At 40.7% G+C, this 24,742-nt stretch overlaps 1 protein-coding gene across 9 annotated transcripts in view; it reads right to left on the bottom strand.

Moving 5' to 3' along the window:
* lancl2 (LanC lantibiotic synthetase component C-like 2 (bacterial)) overlaps positions 1-10,000 on the bottom strand; it is a 28,044-nt gene extending 18,044 nt beyond the window's left edge. For 4 of the 9 annotated variants that reach the window (XR_012592111.1, XR_012592109.1, XR_012592110.1 and 1 more), the window contains exons 1-5: positions 9,661-9,998; positions 7,707-7,943; positions 1,387-1,504; positions 1,086-1,293; positions 746-893 (exon numbers count right to left, since the gene is read on the bottom strand). Coding sequence is in view for 5 of the 9 variants with exons in the window: in XM_074621379.1 (XP_074477480.1) it covers positions 746-893; positions 1,086-1,293; positions 1,387-1,504; positions 7,707-7,919 (687 nt within the window). In the remaining 4 variants the exon portion in view is untranslated. Of the gene's footprint in view, positions 1-745; positions 894-1,085; positions 1,294-1,386; positions 1,505-7,706; positions 8,330-9,660 lie in introns of those variants that run through there. The other 5 variants (XM_074621375.1, XM_074621380.1, XR_012592112.1 and 2 more) reach the window with 4 other exon arrangements.
* Positions 10,001-24,742: the final 14,742 nt, after the last annotated feature.

Below are 24,742 nucleotides of genomic sequence, written 5' to 3'. Positions count from 1 at the left end.
CTTCTCACATGCTGCCGGTACTCTTCTTTGGTCTGGTCTGGTCTGGACACCAGACGCGTGAATCACGCAGCCGCCACGCACCGTTCATTCAGGAGGTCTGTCTTGAGCGCCACGTTACGTCATATAAACAAACCACATACCTATCTGCTGTGCGCTCCAGATCAGACTGGAGATGGGGGGAGCAGTACTTGCCATCTTCTGACGTTTGTACTTTATTATTCGGGCTGACTACAGTCCTGCGACAGCCACAGATACCTGATTTGTTTCTTCAGATGATAATGAGAATTTCAACAAATATAACAAAAATGGATTTGAACATTACCAATCCTACCTTTGATTTAAATAGTTAATATACAATTTTGTTAAGAATAGTTAAAAATAAATAAATAATGCTACACGATAAATGAAAGCTGGGAACAGCAGCCCACGGAGGGAAAGCGTTCGTCCAATCAGGAGCCAGTGCCTTGTTTCTAGTGGCAGCCCACCAAGCGTCCAACGCTGGGAAGCGGCGCGTTCCCTCGCGATAAAAAACGCCCCTGTGGACACGTACCTTCAGTGCTGAATTCAGTATTCTGCTTGACAAAATGCACCATAATGGAGATCTGTGTCTTAGATGGCAGCCCAAGGCCAAATACGCAACATGTCCACGCTTCATAGATTAATACTTGAAAGTTCTAGATGCTAAGATGAACAAAGTTTTACAAGTTAAACCGTAAATATTGGAATAACTAAGGGCCTGTCTGACCTTCGTAATGGTGCTCTCATCCACCGTGTCAGCTCCCATCTCTTTGTTAATGTAGAGCAGAGCATAAAGGTAGCCAGCCCGGCCGTACAGCAGCTCATCTGGCATCTCAGAGTCTGGACTCAGCACTGACCGCTGCAGCTGGAGGAGCCTGACAGACACATTAACATTAAAAGGTTAACAATAATGACACAGAAATACGGTTCAAAAGATCACAACTCCACACAGACTGGCCTTTGTGGTGAAACACAAATGTTGCTACTCATCTAAGGCGGCGACGTGGTCCACATGAGATGCACTGTGTTGCAACAACCACATCCATACCAACAGACCAGCCACTCACCTGGACAGACAGTCTTGGCTGTCAGCGGTGTTATTCAGTTTGTGGTGAACCACCGCGCCCACTGCCAGCGGCCCCGCGTCACCACACAGGAACGTCACTTTACGGCCATTCAGGATCCTCATGGTCCTCTTCACGTAGTCCAGCGCCCTCTGCAGGTGGGTGGCCTCATGGGACACCCGGTGCAGCTGGAGATACAGCAAGGCAATGCCTGTAGTGAAGACAGCACACTGGGGATCAGTGATAGGCTTAACCTGACACATGGATTTGGCTTTTCTTCAGTTTTACAGCGCTGGCAACTGACCCGTCCAGCCGGTGTAAACGGAAAAGTCGTGGGGGTCGGCGGTCTTGAGGCCCTCCTCCATCTGCTGGAGGAGATCTTTGATCTTGTTCTCCACCTTCTTCTGGAATGCTGCGCTCACCTGAGAAGAGAGAAAGCACAAGTGTGGCCTAAGTAACGTTATGGATCCCTTGTAGTATTGGGTTGGAATCTGAAATATTGCCAAATAGGCACTTTTGCTTGTCGCTTCACATCGTCTTGTCTGTCAACTCCCTCTCGTCCCGTGTGTGTGAAATATGACACCTGCTACTCTGAGCTGAGACTCCGTACGGATGCATTCACGGTCAGTTTGCAGCGTCCGTCGTCCGACTTTATATTGATAACACGGCGCTGATAGAACTGAATGAACTAGATGGGTTTTATTTCTGTAAAAACAAAGAAGCAAAACGACGGTGGGGGTTGGGTACGGAATGTAATCGGTGTGTGCCCGACCACCGTGTAACACCGACTACCGCGACAAGCCTACTATGTACACCGCTCACAAAAATGAAGGGAACACTTAATCATCACAGTAGAACACCAAGTCAGTTCAACTTCAGGTGCAAATGAAAGTGACAACAGGTGCAACGGAGAGGCAACAGCAAGACAACCGCCAAAAGGGAATGGTTCTGCATGTGGTGGCCACAGACAGGTCTCAAGAGCATGAGGAGATACCAGAAGACCGGCCGTTACACCAGGAGGGCTGGACGGGGCCGTAGAAGGGCATTGACCCAGCAGCAGGACCGGTATCTGCTCCTTTGTGTGAGGAGGAACAGGAAGAGCACTGCCACAGCCCTACAAAATGACCTCCAGCAGGCTACTGGTGTGCATGTTTCTGACCGAACTGTCAGAAACAGACTCCATGAGGGTGGCACGAGGGCCCGACATCCTCTAGTGGGACCTGTGCTCACAGCCCAGCACCGTGCAGCTCCATCAGCATTCACCAGAGAACACCAGACTTGGCAGGTCCACCATTGGCGCCCCGTTCTCTTCACAGATGAGAGCAGGTTCACACTGAGCACATGCGACAGGCGTGAAAGAGTCTGGAGACGCCGTGGTGAACGTTATGCTGCCTGTAACATCATCAATCATGACCGGTTTGGTGGTGGGTCAGTGATGGTCTGAGGAGGCACATCCTTGATCCATTTTTACTGTTGCATGGTATATACCGGCAGATTAATCATTTCTCAGACATCTCCCAGAGGGTTATGATCCAGACTCTTCATCATTTAGAAACACACTATGTTAATTAGGCTATTTTCCGCAAGGCTCAGGGCTCTATTTACCCTTTACAGATTTAACAGCATAGGTCAGACTATGCTTCAAAGCCTGCTTCATGAATATGGAGTTAATTCATTCTCTACAGGCTCCGTTCACATTCAGACGATAAGCTTCCTGAATCAAAGCCGCTACAGAGATTTCACCGGGGCCGCTCCTCTTCATACTGTATATTAATGATTCTGCATAAAGTATTATTTGCTGACAATACAAATTTGTTTTCATCTCACACAAATTCAAATAATCTGCAAAATAATCTAAATGAACCAATTAAAGTGGCTACATGGCTTAAATGCAATAAATGATCCTTAAATATAATCAAGACGAACTTCATTTTTTTTTTTGCTCCAATAGAATTCAAAATAATGTTGAACATGTTTGCATCAAAATCAATAGTCGGGTTATGGAGAGAGTGAAGTACACTAACTTCCTGGGGGTACATGTTGATGAATTTTTTAATTTTAAGAGTGATGTTGATGAACTGATGAAAACACTGTCCAAATATGTTGGCTTTATTTTTCAGGTTGAGGCTTTTTCCTCCATTTAAAGCACTTTTAACCTACACAAGTCTTTATTTGAGCCCCATATGAATTACTGTAATGTTATATACAGTTGCAATACTTTTCCCAATTAGAAAGTCATACGTGCCATATCATGGTTCAAGGTAAATACTCCCACTAACCCTATTATCCACAGCTACAGTCTTCTGAAACTTACTGAATGTAATATCTTTCACAATGCCTGTAGAATGTATAATGTTGTATACATGCTCAAAGACTCTGTGACCTTATACCGACTTACATTTATAAGACTAGGAAAAAGCATCTGATAAAAGGGTAAAAAATGTAAACTTAGATGTACGAGCTTTAGTGTGGTTTGAATGAAATTGATAATAATATAAAAATGTCTCTGTCTCTGGGTTTAAAACCAGCTTAAGGCAGCAGTTACCACAAAAAACGGTTAAAGCTTGAATACCCTAAATATTGTGACAGGAGACTGATCTTAGTTTCCTTATAGGTTCAACCAAGTCGGCTTGGTCACAGGTTAGAGACAGACGCTTGCTCAAATTTGAAGGCCACTGCAAAAATAAAACATTGTCATATGAACCTGAAGCGCCTACCCAAACTAAACACCAGCGATCTTGAACTTTATCCAGCGACAGCTCTCTCAAATTTACTGCTAATGAAAAGATAAATGCACCGATGGAAAGCTGAAGATCTTGCAGTTCTAACGATGTATTGGTTGTCATTCTATCATGAAGGCAAGGAGGTGAAGTTTGACCCTGAGTTGACCATGCTCCTTTTATTCAGTTTTTGCGTTTTTCTCAGGTTAAAAGTTTTTAAAAAGCCCCCTAAAAATAAAGAGGTAATAAAAACATGTCTGTGATCTTCTGACATCTGCTCTAATCAGAACACACCTCGGAAATCATCAAGAGTCATAAAATCAGTTTTCTGCAACATTTTGGAATATTTAGCGCCCATTTTTCAAAATGGCCGCCACGCCCCTCAGGGGATCAAATTTGCAGCGCCCCGATATCTATATCTTTTCATAACATATAAACCTACATCTGTGCCAAATTTGTTGCTTTTATCGCAAAATGCACAATTGTTATGAATATTTCAGCTAGTTATTATATAGTATATAGTGTGAAAACACATTTATATTGTATTGTTCTTTCCTTTTCTTATTGTATCTTACCTACTTAATCAATGTTTAAACTGATGAAATAAATGTTTTTGGACTATTTAATAGTTCTGGGAGTTGGTAACCCAGAGATCTCCCGGCGTCGTCCGTCGACTACCGAGTTGAATAGAGATTTAAGTCGTAGGTTAGTTAGTTTTTAGGGTCTTGGGTTAGTCTTAGGTGTTTGGTAGGTTGGAAACGTTACTGTTTAATACGTGCACTTTTTCAAATCTAGACGACAGTTCATATTTCAATGTATGTTGGTGTCTAGGCCCCTATTCTCAAGCTTCAGACAGCTTATCAGGATGTTCCATTTCACATATCTCCATTGTGTCTTATGATTGTACTTGTGTTGTGAATAAAGTGAAAGTGAAAGTGAACTGAGCAGTGAGTGTCTATCAGCTCTTCAAACAAACACAGATGGGAGTCCAGCAGTGCACGAGGAACACAGGAGCTACTTGTTGGCTCATTGTCTCCCGTCCACTGGCCTCCCGTCTCTGCTGCTGCTAGAGAAAGCCGGCCATGTATACACTGTTTTTTACAAAGCTAGTACAAGTCTGCATCTGCGGTCACCATTTTACTCAATGCAAGATGCAATTATTGTCATAAATGATTATCAGAATCATAGCTTAACAACTGTCTTGGATTTCTCAAGAAGTAAGTAGATACTGTTTAGAAAGAGAGAATTATGTCATTTGTCTTTAGAAGAAAAATTATTCCCTCTTGGGGAACTTAAATGTTTTTCACAGGAGCTATAGACATGCATTAATGTTGTGGAGAGACGTGAGAGTGACGGGGCTGCCCAAAGTCAGGCGCTCCGAGCAGTTGGGGGTTTGGTGCCTTGCTAGAGGGGCACCTCGCCAACGCCCAGGAGGTGACCTGGCATCTCTCCAGCTACCAGTCCACACTCCTTTCCAGAACAAAGACTTGTATATAAAGATGGAGGACGGGTCTCCACTTTCTCCCACTGTACAAAAGTGAAGCCAAAATATCCCGGATACAGGAGCCGCCATCTTCAGATGTTGACATTCTTTGGACCCAGATACTGTACAGTCTGAGAGCAGCCTGGCATCGTAGTGAGTGTAATGTGTAGGACATCTACACCATGCAGAATTAAGAGCTGATATGTGTTTTACAGAATTCACAAACTGTCAGGATGTGTTGATCATTGCTGTGTGTTTCTCTCCCAGCAGACCAGTGATCCAAGAACAATAAAAGGTCAAAGCATCGTGGTGTCCTCTCCCTGTTGTTTCATGAATATACAGTACACTATATAATATACAGAACACTATATATACATGTATATATACACTATATAATGTACAGTACACTATATAGCTACTGGTCCAGTGAACTTTATCAGCTATTTCTAATCAATAATATATTCATCAAACCTCTAACAACAATATGAACAGCAGTCTTCATAAACACAATACAACCCTAATAATGATTATCACATGAATGATTATAAAAATAAAAATGAATGTTCATAATGTTAAAATAACAACTGTACTTAACTCATTGGCAATATGTATTCAGTTAAGAACTTATTTTTATCAGCCTGCATTAAAATATGGTATTTTAATGCAGGCTGATAAAAATAAGACAAAACACATCCATAAGGTCATAGACTAACTGTAAAAACAAGACAAAATACATCCATAAGGTCATAGACTAACTGTAAAAACAAGACAAAATACATCCATAAGGTCATAGACTAACTGTAAAAACAAGACAAAACACATCCATAAGGTCATAGACTAACTGTAACACATCCATAAGGTCATGGACTAACTGTAATACATCCATAAGGTCATAGACTAACTGTAATACATCCATAAGGTCATGGACTAACTGTAATACATCCATAAGGTCATAGACTAACTGTAATACATCCATAAGGTCATAGACTAACTGTAATACATCCATAAGGTCATAGACTAACTGTAATACATCCATAAGGTCATGGACTAACTGTAACACATCCATAAGGTCATGGACTAACTGTAATACATCCATAAGGTCATAGACTAACTGTAATACATCCATAAGGTCATAGACTAACTGTAATACATCCATAAGGTCATGGACTAACTGTAATACATCCATAAGGTCATAGACTAACTGTAATACATCCATAAGGTCATAGACTAACTGTAATACATCCACAAGGTCATGGACTAACTGTAATACATCCATAAGGTCATGGACTAACTGTAATACATCCATAAGGTCATAGACTAACTGTAATACATCCATAAGGTCATGGACTAACTGTAATACATCCATAAGGTCATAGACTAACTGTAATACATCCACAAGGTCATGGACTAACTGTAATACATCCATAAGGTCATGGACTAACTGTAATACATCCATAAGGTCATAGACTAACTGTAAAAACACACACTGGTTTCTGATCAGAGTGACTGCTGACTGAACAGATGAGACATCAGGATTAATCAAGCCCGGCTGTCAGTTAGCCCGGCTGTCAGTTAGTGGCTGTCTGTTAGCCTGTCAGTTAGCCTGGCTGTCAGTTAGTGGCTGTCTGTTAGCCTGTCAGTTAGCCTGGCTGTCAGTTAGCCTGGCTGTCAGTTAGCCCGGCTGTCAGTTAGCCCGGCTGTTAGTTAGTTAGTGGCTGTCAATTAGCCCGGCTGTCAGTTAGCCCGGCTGTCAGTTAGTGGCTGTCTGTTAGCCTGTCAGTTAGCCTGGCTGTCAGTTAGCCTGTCAGTTAGTGGCTGTCAGTTAGTGGCTGTCAGTTAGTTAGTGGCTGTCAGTTAGTTAGTGGCTGTCAGTTAGTTAGTGGCTGTCAGTTAGCCTGGCTGTTAGTTAGTTAGTGGCTGTTAGTTAGTGGCTGTTAGTTAGTTAGTAGCTGTCAGTTAGCCTGGCTGTCAGTTAGTGGCTGTCAGTTAGCCCAGCTGTCAGTTAGCCCGGCTGTCAGTTAGCCTGGCTGTCAGTTAGCCTGGCTGTCAGTTAGCCTGTCAGTTAGTGGCTGTCAGTTAGTTAGTGGCTGTCAGTTAGCCCAGCTGTCAGTTAGCCCGGCTGTCAGTTAGCCCGGCTGTCAGTTAGCCCGGCTGTCAGTTAGCTGGTCTGGAGCAGGCTAACTGTACACAATACATCTCCATGGTAACTGATGTGCCACTGCTTTCATGAAACCGAGTCAAGGCTAAACCGAGCCAGGATAACTGGAAAACCCGGGTTAATATCTGTAATATTATGAATTAATAATCCTCTATGTTATCTAGGTTTAGTGAAACAGACCCCAGAGAAGTAGAACACTAACAGTGACAACAATGCGGGCTAAACTAGCTCGGGTTAGTGTCAGTAGTGTTAGTGTCTCTCACCTTTCCTTCTGCATCTAGCGGCTGGTTGTCTTCGTAGTCTTCGTTGTCTTCCAGCTCTGCTCCGGAGCCTGAGGACAGGACTCCTTGTCCTCCGGAGCCTGAGGACAGGCGTCCCGGGGCCCAGTCCGGGTATCGGTTGGAGAAGGAGCGCTCCTCCATCTCTGCGTCTGTAGCAGAGATCAGTCCCAGTTTCTTGGACACGTTGTCTCCCATCGCTACGGCGGCTCGGCGCGGACACTGGACGGACAAACGGGGAAATAAGAAATCGCGTTTGAGAAAAGCAGATGTTTAAATGTGTAAACCAGCAAAGGGACACTAGTGATTAATAGCAGGAGGATGGAAGTGGTCATGCAGATGTGTTTAAAGCTTGTCGCAATGCATAGGCACAATGAGATCTACTGCTCAATATACAGCAGAAAGACAAGTTAGGAGTTTCATCCCAACCTGGCTGGAGAACAACTAGAGAGTAGAGCAGCCAGACCCTGACCGATGAGAGCAGCCAGATGGAAAAGGGACAAAAGAGCCTTTTGTTTTGAAGACAATAGTTCATACAGATTATTTGAACCATATTTTACATTTGGAAATGCAGATTTCTTGTCTGATCTCTGTTGGTTTTGAGGATATTCGTGTCTATAAAATGGCACAATGACCTCATGAATATTTGTCATTCCATGTTTGTTATTATTATTATTATTATTATTATTATTATTATTATTATTATTATTATTATTATTTAAAGGCACTATATGTAACTTTCAGAAGATCCTTGTTATCAATGACCCCGGTGGCCGTTAAGTGAACTGCAGTTGGCATGCTGTTGCTCGTGTACGTGCTCACACTCCGTAGGCGCGAGCGATCATCCTGGGCATCGGCCAAAACAGTGACGTGACATTACAATCTCCACGATACTACTATAGCTCGCAATTTGCAAATGACTTCATCAGCTAACGTTACGAAGCAAAACCGTCCCGAGTCCTTTACATAGAAATCAATCCACAGGCTGTTAGAGGTACCCGAGAGAGTCGGGGAAGGTCTCAACCTTTAAGTTACATTACAAGCTGTTCACACAATGGCAATACAAAGCAATTAATACATCCAAATTGTTACATATAGTACCTTTAACCAGTAAGCTAAATCATTTTGGTTGAGGTTCACATATTCAGACTAAAGACTGGGGGTGCTTATAGGAAGAAAAAAAAAAGTTTGTACAGCTGAAACTTTCAAATAAATTACTAACAAATTTAAAACAACTAAGGCTATTGAGCCTTATTGAGGTACAACAGAGTATTAGGGCCACATTGAGGGGAAATAAAAATCTGAGACTTTGAGAATAAAGTCATAATATTACGAGAAAAAAAGTTGTAATTTAATGAGAATAAAGTCATAATATTTCAAGAAAAGAAAGTCGTAATATTACGAGAATAAAGTCATAACTTTACGAGAAAAAAGTCGTTATTTAATGTGAATAAAGTCATACTATTTCAAGAAAAGAAAGTCGTAATATTACGAGAATAAAGTCATAACTTTATGATTAAAAAGTCATAATTTAATGTGAATACAGTCATACTATTTCAAGAAAAAAATTTCATATTACAAGTATAAAGTCATAACTTTATTCTCGTAATATGACTTTATTCTTGAAATCTCAGATTTATTTTTTTTCCTCAATGTGGCCCCAATACTCATATTGAGGCATAAAAAAATTAGCTAATGAATGTCACCTTGAGTAGGCCCGTCAAATCAAATCAAAATATGCCAAGCATTTAATGCTATATTAGAAATGGTTTAATTTTCAACACCTCCTTTGTTTTGCTGGCTCAGTCCATACTAGAACAAAATGTGAAGTGACAACAGATCAATTGTTGCTGCTCTGTGGTTGCTGTAAGATGGATCTACAGTTATAGGCTGCTCAGACACTGCAGGTAATGACAGGTGGGGCTAGAATGTAGCTTACCAAGAGGCAATATGATCAGCAGGCTACAGTCTCTTCACAGCTTGTTTGTCTGCTGGTTGATCCTGGTCCGTGGTTGCAGCAGCCTCCAGCCTTCAGCCTCCCAGTGTCCAGCCTCCTCCTCCTGTTTCCCGGAGAATGTGAAAGTGGAAGCTGCAGTCAGGGTGTGCAGGCGATACCAGCTGCCATATGTCACTGCATCACCGTGCTTCTCTCTGCATCCTCCCTCCTCTGCATCCTCCTCTGAGCGCACCGAACCATCAGAGTGCTGCTGATGCTGTTTGTCAAATCACAACCCCCCCCTTCACATCCACCTCTCCGCTCAAGCTTGAAAGGCAGACCCCGTGTACGCTGTGTAGAGACCAGAGGCTGCGGTAGGTGTCCTAAACCCCCACCACACCACCCCACCCCAGCCCTTCCCACCAGTACCAGCCCAGGCAGCTGACTCCACATGTGAATGGTGACAGATGGTGTTGGTGTGTGATGCTGCCGGGATTAGGCAACATTGCAAACAAATCTGCACCCCCCACCCTTTGGCGTTCACACATACCACCACCTCCCCCTGTGGCTTATTTCATCCCTCCTGCTTTCTCTTTTTGTCCCTTCAAAAGACGACATGTATATGATTTTGTAAATGTTGGGATTTACCTTTAATTAAACATACTCAGAGACTAAAACGTGAGTCTTACTCAATGGGACTGTATGTACGTTTTTACACATACAGTAGAAACATTTTAAAATGTGTGAACAGGTTGTAACCTAACCCTAAAAAATGAGACCTTCTGCGACTTTCTGGGTTTCCTCTCTCAGCCTGTATAGACTGCTTTAATGGGAAGAATGTGGAACGTTTCTTCCGGTCAAATCCAACGGATGTGACGTGCTCACGGGTGTCTTTGCTCTCTAACAGTGTGCAACCGTAACGTTGGGTTAGAAATGGAGTCCGCCAACGACCATCCCCCACCACAACTCAGACACAAACTCCACAGAAGCACAAAAAAACCCAAAGTTATATCCAGTGAAGCCTGTTTGCAAAACAGGAATGTGACCGATGTCGGAGGAAAACTAGGATCAACATCGACCAGGCCTTCCATTCATGCAGGGAATTTTGATTTGTTTGGATTTGGGTTTCAAAACGGACCCCGAGCTGGCAAAAGTAAGCTATCATTACTGCCAAGCGTGATATTGTAGTGATATTGTAGTTTTAGCTGGCTTATGTTGCTAACATTAATCAGCATGATGCAGGACAGGACGCTGACTGTTATGGTGTCACTGTTAACAAGCAGTTTCTGATTCTTACATAGAACCCTTCAATGTGATTCCCCCCAAAAATTCACCATTTTTCTAAAGGATCATCATCAATTGTGAGATCACAGCACTTCTGCCACTGGATTCAACTGTTTCCTATCTAATCTTGCCCTTATACAGTAGATCTCCAGAGCAGAGTTGCAGTAATCCTGTCCAATATTACAGTAGAGAATGTAAAAAGCAGCCTGACCTGGGACGCTGCCCTTCAGTTGAGCTTTCAGTCATTTATCTGGTCCCACTGTCCATCAGAGGACAGGGATAAGTTGGACTTATCTACATCAGGCTGAGACAGATAATGCCTCCTAGCTTGTTTGTATGCGGCTGATATTCAGTGATGCTTTTTTGAATCAGGTTGGCTTGTAACACTACAAAAATCCTAAAAAAATCCTCAACACTGACAAAAAAAGTTCTAAAGAAAAGTTTAGTTTTGACTTCTTATTTCAAATTTAAAGACATTGAGATGTTTATATAATTATTATTGATGACATGATTTGTTATGTAAGGAACGCTCTCTCATTCTGCCTTGCACATGGTTAAATGACAAACTTGATTTGATTTGATTTGATTTGATTTGATATTAGATTAGATATTAATAATAAAATCAGTATAAGTAGGGGAGAGCAGGGTGATTTGATCCGTGGGGAAGTTGAGTCACCCCTTGTTTCTAGGCAACCCGACAAAATTGGTCACGTCACCACACCTTTTTGAAGAGTCATCCGTTTTACTCACCCTGTGATGGAGAGAGGCCCGTGGAAGGATGTTCAAGGAGTCATGATTCTTGTGTCTGAACAATTAAAAATGTCACATGTTAGTGCTTCAGGAAGTTATAATATGAGGCTATACTGTTAGCATTACATTAGCTCTAAACTGCTGGATGATACAAGTTAGTTAAAATGGTGGTGGGAGGGTGGGGGAGTTCTTTGATAACCTCACCTCAGTGATGGACAGGTATGATTGATAGACTGGGCCTCAACTCCCTATAGACTCAACTTATCCTCTCCCTATAGGCTCAACTTATCCCTCATCTCCCTATAGGCTCAATTTACCCCTCATCTCCCTATAGGCTCAATTTACCCCTCATCTCGCTATAGGCTCAACTTACCCCTCATCTCCCTATAGGCTCAACTTACCCCTCATATCCCTATAGGCTCAACTTACCCCTCATCTCCCTATAGTCTCAATTTACCCCTCATCTCCCTATAGGCTCAACTTACCCCTCATCTCGCTATAGGCTCAACTTACCCCTCATCTCCCTATAGGCTCAATTTACCCCTCATCTCCCTATAGGCTCAATTTACCCCTCATCTCGCTATAGGCTCAACTTACCCCTCATCTCCCTATAGGCTCAACTTACCCCTCATATCCCTATAGGCTCAACTTACCCCTCATCTCCCTATAGTCTCAATTTACCCCTCATCTCCCTATAGGCTCAATTTACCCCTCATCTCGCTATAGGCTCAACTTACCCCTCATCTCCCTATAGGCTCAATTTATCCCTCATCTCCCTATAGTCTCAATTTACCCCTCACCTCCCTATAGTCTCATTTTACCCCTCACCTCCCTATAGGCTCAACTTACCCCTCATCAGGGGCAAGTTGAGCCAAGAGACCACCTTTTTTGGAAAGTCATATTTTGGAAACTGTTTATTTAGATCCAGGGATTATTCCCAAGGATACAACACATCCTGAAATATATGTACATATTAGTTGGAGACATTACTGTCACTTAGAAAGTGCCTCAAGTAAAAACTGGTTCAACTCACCCCGCTCTCCCCTACTGCTACTGACTTTTAAAACACTCTGTTAGCGGCCCCTAGAGGCTGCAAAAGTAACACATTTCAATACTGGATAATTGTGCTACTAGCACACAGCCTAATCTCCCACCCAACTGTTGGCAATGAGTTTGCATTGTGGGTAGTGTAGGCATCACGTTTTGACAAGGAGGAGGCGTAAGGACAATATCCTCTGCAGCATTGATTGTGATCCTTTTTTAAGAAATAAACTGTCCATCGTGGGTCTGACAATGTTATAGGAGGGAAATCAGTGGGAACCTCCGGGTCTGAGAAGTGAAGCCAATGCAGAAGTGCCTTAAACTTGCATTCTCTCGAACAGCCAGCAGGGGGCGACTCCTCTGGTTGCTAAAAGAAGTCTATGAGAAAATGAGCCGACTTCTCACTTGATTTATTACCTCAGTAAACATTGTAAACATGAGTTTATGGTCTCAATCGCTAGTTTGAAGTCTTCTTCAATACAGCATGATGTTCATTTAGTAAATGATGGTCCCATATAGAGTCAGATAGACCATAAAGCAGGGGATGCTTTAGGGCGGGGCTACCTTGTGATTGACAGGTCGCTACCACGGTGTTGTCCAGTCTGGGAGTTGTCCGTGTTTTTGTCTTTTGTCAACTTTAACCCTTTCAGAGAGTTCTCACTTCATGAAAATTAATTATAACCTTTTTGGTCGCCTAAAAGTGTCTTATTCAGCATTCGGTTGTACGTAGCTCCACACTGTCATGTTCTGGCTGCAAGAAACCAAGATGGCAACGGCCAAAATGCCAAACTCAAGGCTTCAAAACGGCAGTCTACAAACCGTCACGGCGACTACAACGCTAAGTCGGGAGTGTTTTTTTAAGGCCAGGCAGACATTTTGACTTGTCGTAATACAGTAAGAAAAGAACAGATGTTACTGATAACACTAACAACAGCTCCGTTGTATTTAATTGTCCCAGTGAGAGTTACAGTGAGCCAGCAGGCACAATACTAGGATCAGCCATCATTTATTTCATTATTCACACCTGTGCTTTTCTTACCTCAGTGAAAAAGGCCTGTTGTGGTCATGGTTAAAGGAAACCAACGTTAACTGTTGGTATAAAATGGAACAGGAACTTCACAACTTAACTAACTAATGCTATCATTTTGAGAGCCTGTGTTGGTATCTGATTCATATCTGCATACAATTTCATGAGAACACAGCAGATGCTAGAAAAAGAACAGAAATGTAGGCTGACCTACTGAATTTAGCCCAAGGAGGTTGATGAAGGGGACTATACTGTATATACAGAGAGCATGTCACATCTTTGAAACATCTGCTTGTTGAGCAATTAACATGGTTCACTTGCTGAATGTATACAGCATTCCCCACATCCTGCTATACTGCATGATCTCTCGGTGTTTCCTCCGTCTCCATCCGGTGCTCAGTGGGAGATCTTTGATGAAATCATGAAGGGCAGTAATGATGTTCTAATCCCTTTGGAGGCTGACTCCAAACACATGTAAATGCTGGGATAATGCCATCTATCAATGTCTGACAACGTCCATCCGAGTAGCACTGGAACAGTCAAACATGTATCCACCTTTCAGACAGTGAGAGATGCAGAGGATGAATGGAGTGGGAGAACAGGGGAAGAAACAGGGGATAGTGTTCATGGATGGTAGCTCCAGTGACGGGTATGTTAGTGACGGGTAGGTTAACCATCCAGGGTCAGTACAGGGCAGGGTCATAATGGGTTTGTAGAAAATATCACTTTCCTAGTTTTTAAAGAAGCCTGGTCTCCTGGTGGTGAGACTGACTCTTCTTCTATAGCTTTCTGCCAGCAGCAGTAGACTGTAGCTCCGTCAGCTCATGTGAGGGAATGTCTCCCCCTCCTGGTGGAGCTAGTAAATGCACCTCATACTTACCCATTGTTTCTACAGATCTGCAATTGGGCAAAATGACATAACCGCACAGGAGGGAAGTTGCAAATGTCATATCATGGCCCATATATGCACAGGAAGCGATCTACAAACGCGCAAATATCATTCCACATGTACAAATGGATGCCCAAATGCGTATATATCACTTTACATGTAAACCTATAACATTTTTATGTGGAATTAAAATACGTATTTACAGAGTAAGTTATGCGTATTTGCCAATCGCCCTGTATTTTTGTGGATGTGATTTAACACAACACAAATATAAAAATACATGTGTGTGGGTAGTAAAATATTTGTAGATCATGGTACATATTTGTTAATTGTCTTCTGTAGATTAGAACTATTATCTACAGATCTGTATTACGAATTAGACAAAATGACGTAACCACGCAAGAGGAAAGTTACGAATGTCACGTAGCCCATAAATCCACAGTAAGCAATCTGCAAATGTGCAAATATCATTCCACGTGTACAAATGGATGCACAAATGTGTATATATCACCTTACATGTAAACCTTAAAATGCGTATTTACAGAGTAAGTTATGCGTATTTGCAAATCACCCTGTGTTTTTGTGGATGTGACTTTACACAACACAAATACAAAAATACATGTTTGTGGATAGTGAAATATTTGGAAATCATGGTACACATTTGTGGATTGTCTTCTGTGGATTACAACTAATAAAGTCCATAAAAACTTCCAGACACTTCGTCCCCCACAAACATACTATACTCTTTGTCCCACATTTGTTTTGTTGGTCACCCTATAATAAACAGATAAAAGGCTAAGTAAATCATCTTTCCCACCACAAATACTTGTGTACTATATAGCCTCTATGCTATTTGTGCCACCTGCTGCAACTTCGGCTCAGGCTCTTAAAATGCTCCCATTCATGTGTTTCACAGCTGGCAGGAGGAAGCCCAACTGAAATGGTCAGCAGTAATGGAAGGTATACTTAATATGTATGTAAAAACACCAGTTTGGTCTAACACACTCTCACACACTGATGTGGAGTAATGATGTGACGGACAGCAGCACCCCCCCATGGTGACATCATGTGACTGCAACAAGCCGACCATCAATCAAGTGATGACAATATCAAGAATTCCAGCCTGAGATGTGACGATGGTGATCGTTACCAAGGCAGAGAGTCCAGAGCACAACCTAGACTGAATAAAGACATGTTGAGTCGCTGTACTGCATATAGAGTGAGAATATTAGAGTTGATCAGTCAACGATTAATTATCTATAATATCAATATAAAAAAATCAATTAATCAATTACTCAGTCAACAGAAAAATAATTAGCAACAATTTAATTATCGATTAACAAGCTGCAAAAATACCTTCTCAACTGTGAATATTTTCTATTTACTATCATAGAAACTATCTGGTTGTTGAATACAGGTACATCATATTCAGACAGACAGGATGAGAAAAAGAATGGGATTTTACAACATTAAAGCAAACATGTTCTAGTAGAACCACGAAATACAAGTAGGGACCTGGGAATGGACATTATGTCCCCTTTAAAGACATTCAAACTAACTATTAATGCATTAGCTGTACTAACCATTTAACATTAACACACTTATCTATCTAACACGCCAAGCCTCAGCTCGCTGACTAATGATGCTCTTTGTGTGCAGCAGCAGCAGCAGCAACAGCAGCAGCAGCAGCAGCAGCAGGCCAACATCCATACATCACTGTCCATCTGCAGAGAGCCTATCAGGCTATTCTTAGCCTCCGCACACACAGACCAAGGAGGAAAATACAGCACCACTTCCTGTTTCACAAAGTCCATCCCCTCCCTCAGGCATAGTTAGTGTTGCAATGCAATGCAGGTGAAATCTCATCATAAGCAACAGTATAGGCTAGTGGGAAGACCCCCAAAAGTGCTTTAGTTTTCGAGATACCCCTACCGGAGGTAGAACAAAGCACAACAATGATTTTCATATTCTCTTAGGTCTCCCACATATGAAATGGATTCTTGTATAAAAATATTTTACTGCAAAAGTGGTTAAATTGACAGATATTGTGACATAACCCATAAATAAAAAAAGCGCGAAATGAAGCCAGGTCGAATGGGAGATGGTACACCAAAACTAATGTAATTTCATAATGCTAACTCTGATTGATCCCAAATTTGGTGTGATAGTGGCCAATGAGTTCCTCTATATGTGTAAAGAAACAGAATGTGAATATATTGCTGTATTAAGGAAATACAGCACTACAAACACATAAGTACAATAAGCGGAAATATCAAATTTGAAGGTCTATGATGAATGTATTCATTTACTTTTATGTAGCTTTGGCTGGGATTGTCCCAGAAACACCAATCCGGGTTTGCTGGAATGGTATGGTTGTGCTGAATCCAGCAATATATGATATGTGACTGTAGCAGGTATGGTCAATAATCTATATTAAGAAATGTATGACGTGTTCCAAGCATGAAATGGGGGTTAAAGGGGTGGATATATTGAATATTATATTTTTATGAAACAATGTATAAATTGTCTGTCCCCTTGAAATAATTGATACACCATCTTCTACAAAGATATTGTCATTATAAAGCATATACTTTGAGCTTGCCTGTCAGAGGGTAATCAAGTTCAATTGATTTGATGCTCTACTATTTGATCAACTATAAACGACTCAGCACTTTCAAATGCTAATTGGACCCATCATCTATCACCACAATCTTCATGGATATCTTCTTAAAATGTCCAAGGTAAGTCTTTAAAAATATTATATTATGTGAAAAAACGTATTTAGCTTCGACTAAATTAGACTAAAAAACTGAGTAGCTGCTAGCTCATAAGCACTAAGACATACTTTTTTAGGAATATTGCTAACTGACAATACTTACTGCTTATAAACCTAGCATAACCCATATAGGCTAATATAAACTATTACTCTGTTAAATATTTTATTAACCCTCCTGCTGTGTTCATGTTCACCTTTGTGTCCTTTGTCAAAATTGGCCAACCAATTATAGCTGTTTACAAATCTACCATAATCCTTATATTATAATCTATTACCTTAAAAAGTAGGTGTTAGCGCTAATGAGCTAACCTCAGTTTAGCTGTTAGCTCGTTATCGTTACAATGTGCTTTCTTTAGTAATATTGCTACTTAAATCTAGCATAATCCATTTCTTACAATCTATTACTATTTTAAATATTTTTATTAACCCTCCTGTTGTGTTCATGTTTTTCTTTTTTACTCATTACTGTAAGAGTTGCTTATTTTCCTGTATCTGAAGATACTATTCCTGAAACCTTTTGTTTTTTTCTTATCAACCAGTAAGCTACCGGGATGATGGAGAGTGACCCACAGGCATTGGATCCAAATCTCTGTATCATCTGTGGAAACCTGTTACAGAAATCGAAGAAACAATATCCGTATGTAAAGAATCCCACGGTAGAAGGCCTTCGAAAAATATTAAATGTCGCCGAACAGATGGCATGGCTCTTCTGCAGGGTCTCCACGACTCAGACTTTGAGACATTCAATGACCTAGGTGAAAGCATCTGGAGGAGGATTGCAGCCTTAACAAGAAAGGATGGCTTCAACTGTGTGGCTATGATCTTTGACAGATACGACCATTACCCATCAATAAAAGACCTTGAAAGGAATCGAAGAGGCACAGTTCAAGTCAAGAGACCTACATACGTCATCATAGGAAAAGCAAAAGTTCCTAACTATAGAAAATACCTCAAGTGCAGTGCGAACAAAGCTGCACTATGCAGCTTTGTCAGCAACTACATAGTGGATACAGCACAACAGAGCATCTCATCAGAGAAGACTATTATTTTGGCAGGAGGCTTTGAAAATGGTGAGGAGGTCAAGATGGTCAGCCAGTCAGGGGTGGAAAACTTGGTAGACCTATACAGTAACCAGGAGGAGGCTGATACAAGATTGGTGTTACATGCAATACACCTTGCACAGTCACATTCTCGTCTAATCATCAAATGTGATGACACAGATGTACTTGTTTTGCTTGTCTACTATGCAAGCAAAGGGATGTTTGCTTCATCTACTGTCTACATGCACTCTGGACATGGCCCAAGGGAAAGATTTGTCCCAATCTGTGCTATTTCACAGAAACTTGGAGCTCAATTCTGTGAATGTCTACCTGCATGCCATGCCCTCACAGGCTGTGACACCACAAGTAGCTTGTATAGGAAAGGGAAGACAACAGCTTTTACTAAGCTGAAGACCCACCTCGCTGATTTACAAGAAATGACAAACTTTGGATTATCTGACAGCTTGGAGGAAGCTTTGCCTGTGGCAAGAAAATATGCCCTCCATCTGTATGGACAAAAGAGAAAAGATAACGGGTGTCCATGCACTAGCCTTGATGAGCTAAGATACATTTTGGCATCCACAACCAATACATCAGTGGCACAACTCCCCCCAACTGAAGATGCTTTCAAGCAACATGTTTTGAGAGCAATGTATCAGACAGCAGTGTGGCGTCACAGCCATCTTCCAAAGGCACTTCTCTGGAATCCCATTGGAAAAGGCTGGACTATCAGAGAGGACGGATCCATTGAGGCCACAATGTTCCAGAAACCAGCTGCTCCACAAGAACTCAGAAACATTACACACATGTACTGCAATGATGGGACCTGCAGTGACCACAGAAAATGCCAGTGCCTTTCAGTGGGATTGACGTGCACTGAGTTTTGCTCATGCCCTTTTCCTGATTGCCCAAACGTGCCACATTTTGTCACCGGGGACAATGTGGATGGGTAACATGCTCCATTCAAAAGATGGAAAAAGCAAGACAAAAATAAATCGGGGAACATGTGTTTCTATGGGTGTAATATTTTCATAATTAAAGTGGCAGTAGGCAGAACGTTTTTGGCATCATTGGGCAAAATTTCTGTAACAACCTGTCAGCATATTGTAATTCAAGTGTTCTAAGAGAAAACTAGACTTCTGTTCCTCCTCATGGCTCTGTTTTCAGGCTTTAAAAAATCCAGCCTGTGACAGGAGACCTTGACCAATCACAGGTTATTTCAGAGAGAACGTTCCGATTGACTGTTTATTCAACGGAGGCAGCTGTCAATCACTCACAAACTGCGATCAAACTGTAAATTAAGCAGGATTGATCAAATATGAATTAATATTCTGTTACTGTAATGCCTATTTCTCTCCTCAAATGTTGTCAGAATCATCTTGTAGTGTACTGTTTAGCTGTAAAATGAGAAATTTTGCTCCGGCTGGTGGGCGGTGCTTGGTATTTCCTCAACTGATCTCAACATGGCTGCCGGGTCACAAACTTTCTCATTTTACAGCTGGTACACTACAAGATGATTCTGAAAACATTTCAGGAGAGAAATAGGCATTACAGTAACAGAATATTGATTCATATTTGATCAGCGCTGCCTAGTCAGACCGTTTGATCGGAGTTGGTGAATGATTGACAGCTGCTCAGAGACGGCAGGCTCCAGCTCTGCTCTGATTGGTTGTTTTCCCCCGGTGTGTGAAATCTTGCAGATGCCGTTAGGAGCACCGGAGGACACAGGTACTTATTATTTTTTTCCAGATTACCTGTCTCAGGCACTTCTGTCAGGATATAGTGACCGTTACATAAAAATAACTTTTGTTTAATCATATTTGCTGCAATTCTACCCACTTCTGCTTTAAGTTAATTTTGCCAGTTCAAATTGCTACTTTTACATCCAGTACATTTATGTATCCCTTAAATTAAAGTTGATACAAAACTGTCAATAAGTGGTCTGTAATAATTTACACTGAAAACTGAAGATTCTACATTGACTGCAGATATGCCTTTTACCCCCATTTCATGCTTGGAACACGTCATACATTTCTTAATATAGATTACTGACCATACCTGCTACAGTCACATATCATATGTTGCTGGATTCATCACAGTCATACCATTCCAGCAAACCCTGACTGATGTTTCTGGGACAATCCCAGCCAAAGCTACCTAAAAGTAAATGAATAAATTCATCATAGACCTTCAAATTTGATATTTCCGCTTATTGTACTTATGTGTTTGTATTACTGTATTTCCTCAATGCATCAATATATTCACATTCTGTTTCTTTACACATGTAGAGGAACCCATTGGCCACTATCACATCAAATTTGGGATCAATCAGAGCTGGAATTATGAAATTACATGAGTTTTTGTGTACCATCTCCCATTCGGCCTGGCTTCATTTTGCGTTTTTTTTATTTATGGGTTATGTCACAATATCTGTCAATTTAACCACTTTTGCAGTAAAATATTTTTATACAAGAATCCATTTCATATGTGGGAGACCTAAGAGAATATGAAAATCATTGTTGTGCTTTGTTCTACCTCCGGTAGGGGTATCTCAAAATTTTGGGGGTCTTCCCACTAGCCTAGTAGAGTGGAGCTCCTGGAGGAGGATTCTAATCAGACCAGTTGGGATTGATTTATGGGTGTGCCTATCAGGAGGAGCATGCAACCACGCGTTCTGATGTGTATCTTTCAAAGACACACACATGAACGGAGCACGGCACAGACGTGTGTTTCTTTCATATTAAGTCTTAACACACACACCTCCATCATGAAGAAACCTGCTGCAGCGCATTTTCTACTCTCTCCTGGGAAATGTGTCCAGCCTCTGCAACACAGAGCACATCCTGAACACAATATATACACAATATATACACAATATATACGTGACTCCATATGGAACCCCCCTCCGGATCTACTGTAGTTTGCACTTTTACATAGTAAGTGGGGCTGCTGCTGCAGTCCTCAGCTCAATGGCTCCTAGGCAGTGTCACACCACACCACGGCACTGCAGTGTGTGTGTGTGGGGGGGGGAGGGGGCAGGCAGCCCACTTAATGATTCACTGCATCGATTTCCTCATTTCGCTATTGACCTTTCATTCCCACTGCTTGCTCTGAGCCTCGACTGTGATACTCACATACACAGAGAAGAGAGGGAAGGAGAAGATACAGCACACGCACACGCACACATGCAATCTGTTCGTCAGTATGAGTACTAGTCATTCATTTCAGTCATCGTTCTTCATACAGTAACCAGTACTAGTCATTCATTTCACTCATCGTTCGTCATACAGTAACCAGTACTAGTCATTCATTTCAATCATTGTTCTTCATACAGTAACCAGTACTAGTCATTCATTTCACTCATCGTTCTTTATACAGTAACCAGTATTAGTCCTTTATTTCACTCATCGTTCGTCATACAGTAACCAGTACCAGTCATTCATTTCAGTCATCGTTCTTCATACAGTAACCAGTACTAGTCATTCATTTCACTCATCGTTCTTCATACAGTAACCAGTACTAGTCATTCATTTCAGTCATTGTTCTTCATACAGTAACCAGTCATTCATTTCACTCATCGTTCTTTATACAGTAACCAGTACTAGTCATTCATTTCACTCATCGTTCTTCATACAGTAACCAGTACTAGTCATTCATTTCACTCATTGTTCTTTATACAGTAACCAGTACTAGTCATTAATTTCACTCATTGTTCTTTATACAGTAACCAGTACTAGTCATTCATTGTTCTTCATACAGTAACCAGTACTAGTCATTCATTTCACTCATTGTTCTTCATACAGTAACCAGTACTAGTTATTCATTTCACTCATCGTTCTTCATACAGTAACCAGTACTAGTCATTCATTTCACTTTGTTCTTCATACAGTAACCAGTACTAGTTATTCATTTTAATCATCGTTCTTCATACAGTAACCAGTACTAGTCATTCATTTCACTCATTGTTCTTCATACAGTAACCAGTACTAGTCCTTCATTTCACTCATTGTTCTTCATACAGTAACCAGTACTAGTTATTCATTTTAATCATCGTTCTTCATACAGTAACCAGCACTAGTCATTCATTTCACTCATTGTTCTTCATACAGTAACCAGTACTAGTTATTCATTTCACTCATCGTTCTTCATACAGTAACCAGTACTAGTCATTCATTTCACTCATCGTTCTTTATACAGTAGCCAGTACTAGTCATTCACTTCAAACATCGTTCTTCATACAGTAACCAGTACTAGTCATTCATTTCACTCATCGTTCTTTATACAGTAACCAGTACTAGTCATTCATTTCACTCATCGTTCTTCATACAGTAACCAGTACTGGTCATTCATTTCACTCATTGTTCTTTATACAGTAATCAGTACTAGTCATTCATTTCACTCATTGTTCTTTATACAGTAACCAGTACTAGTCATTCATTGTTCTTCATACAGTAACCAGTATTAGTCCTTCATTTCACTCATTGTTCTTCATACAGTAACCAGTTCTAGTTATTCATTTTAATCATCGTTCTTCATACAGTAACCAGTACTAGTCATTCATTTCACTCATTGTTCTTCATACAGTAACCAGTACTAGTTATTCATTTTAATCATCGTTCTTCATACAGTAACCAGTACGTCATTCATTTCACTCATTGTTCTTTATACAGTAACCAGTACTAGCCATTCATTTCACTCATCATTCTTCATACAGTAACCAGTACTAGTCATACATTTCAATCATTGTTCTTCATACAGTAACCAGTACTAGTCATTCATTTAACTCATCGTTCTTCATACAGTAACCAGTCATTCATTTTAATCATCGTTCTTCATACAGTAACCAGTGCTAGTCATTCATTTCACTCATTGTTCTTTATACAGTAACCAGTACTAGTCATTCATTGTTCTTCATACAGTAACCAGTACTAGTCATTCATTTCACTCATCGTTCTTCATACAGTAACCAGTACTAGTCATTCATTTCACTCATCGTTCTTCATACAGTAACCAGTACTAGTCATTCATTGTTCTTCATACAGTAACCAGTACTAGTCATTCATTTCACTCATCGTTCTTCATACAGTAACCAGTACTAGTCATTCATTGTTCTTCATACAGTAACCAGTACTAGTCATTCATTTCACTCATTGTTCTTCATACAGTAACCAGTACTAGTTATTCATTTTAATCAACGTTCTTCATACAGTAACCAGTACTAGTCATTCATTTCACTCATTGTTCTTCATACAGTAACCAGTACTAGTTATTAATTTCACTCATCGTTCTTCATACAGTAACCAGTACTAGTCATTCATTTCACTCATTGTTCTTCATACAGTAACCAGTACTAGTTATTCATTTTAATCATCGTTCTTCATACAGTAACCAGTACTAGTCATTCATTTCACTCATTGTTCTTCATACAGTAACCAGTACTAGTCATTCATTTCACTCATTGTTCTTCATACAGTAACCAGTACTAGTCATTCATTTCACCCATTGTTCTTCATACAGTAACCAGTACTAGTCATTCATTTTAATCATCGTTCTTCATACAGTAACCAGTACTAGTTATTAATTTCACTCATCGTTCTTCATACAGTAACCAGTCATTCACTTCAAACATCGTTCTTTATACAGTAACCAGTACTAGTCATTCATTTCACTCATCGTTCTTCATACAGTAACCAGTACTAGTCATTAGTTTCAGTCATCGTTCTTTATACAGTAACCAGTACTAGTCATTCATTTCACTCATCGTTCTTTATACAGTAACCAGTACAAGTCATTCATTTCACTCATCGTTCTTCATACAGTAACCAGTACTAGTCATTCATTTCACTCATTGTTCTTTATACAGTAACCAGTACTAGTCATTCATTTCACTCATTGTTCTTTATACAGTAACCAGTACTAGTCATTCATTGTTCTTCATACAGTAACCAGTATTAGTCCTTCATTTCACTCATTGTTCTTCATACAGTAACCAGTACTAGTTATTCATTTTAATCATCGTTCTTCATACAGTAACCAGTACTAGTCATTCATTTCACTCATTGTTCTTCATACAGTAACCAGTACTAGTTATTCATTTTAATCATCGTTCTTCATACAGTAACCAGTACTAGTCATTCATTTCACTCATCGTTCTTCATACAGTAACCAGTACTAGTCATTCATTTCACTCATTGTTCTTCATACAGTAACCAGTACTAGTTATTCATTTTAATCATCGTTCTTCATACAGTAACCAGTACTAGTCATTCATTTCACTC

The sequence above is a fragment of the Sebastes fasciatus genome, chromosome 21 (genome assembly GCF_043250625.1).
Source record: "Sebastes fasciatus isolate fSebFas1 chromosome 21, fSebFas1.pri, whole genome shotgun sequence".
Taxonomy (NCBI): domain Eukaryota; kingdom Metazoa; phylum Chordata; class Actinopteri; order Perciformes; family Sebastidae; genus Sebastes; species Sebastes fasciatus.
This window is presented reverse-complemented; position numbering and strand designations above follow the sequence as displayed.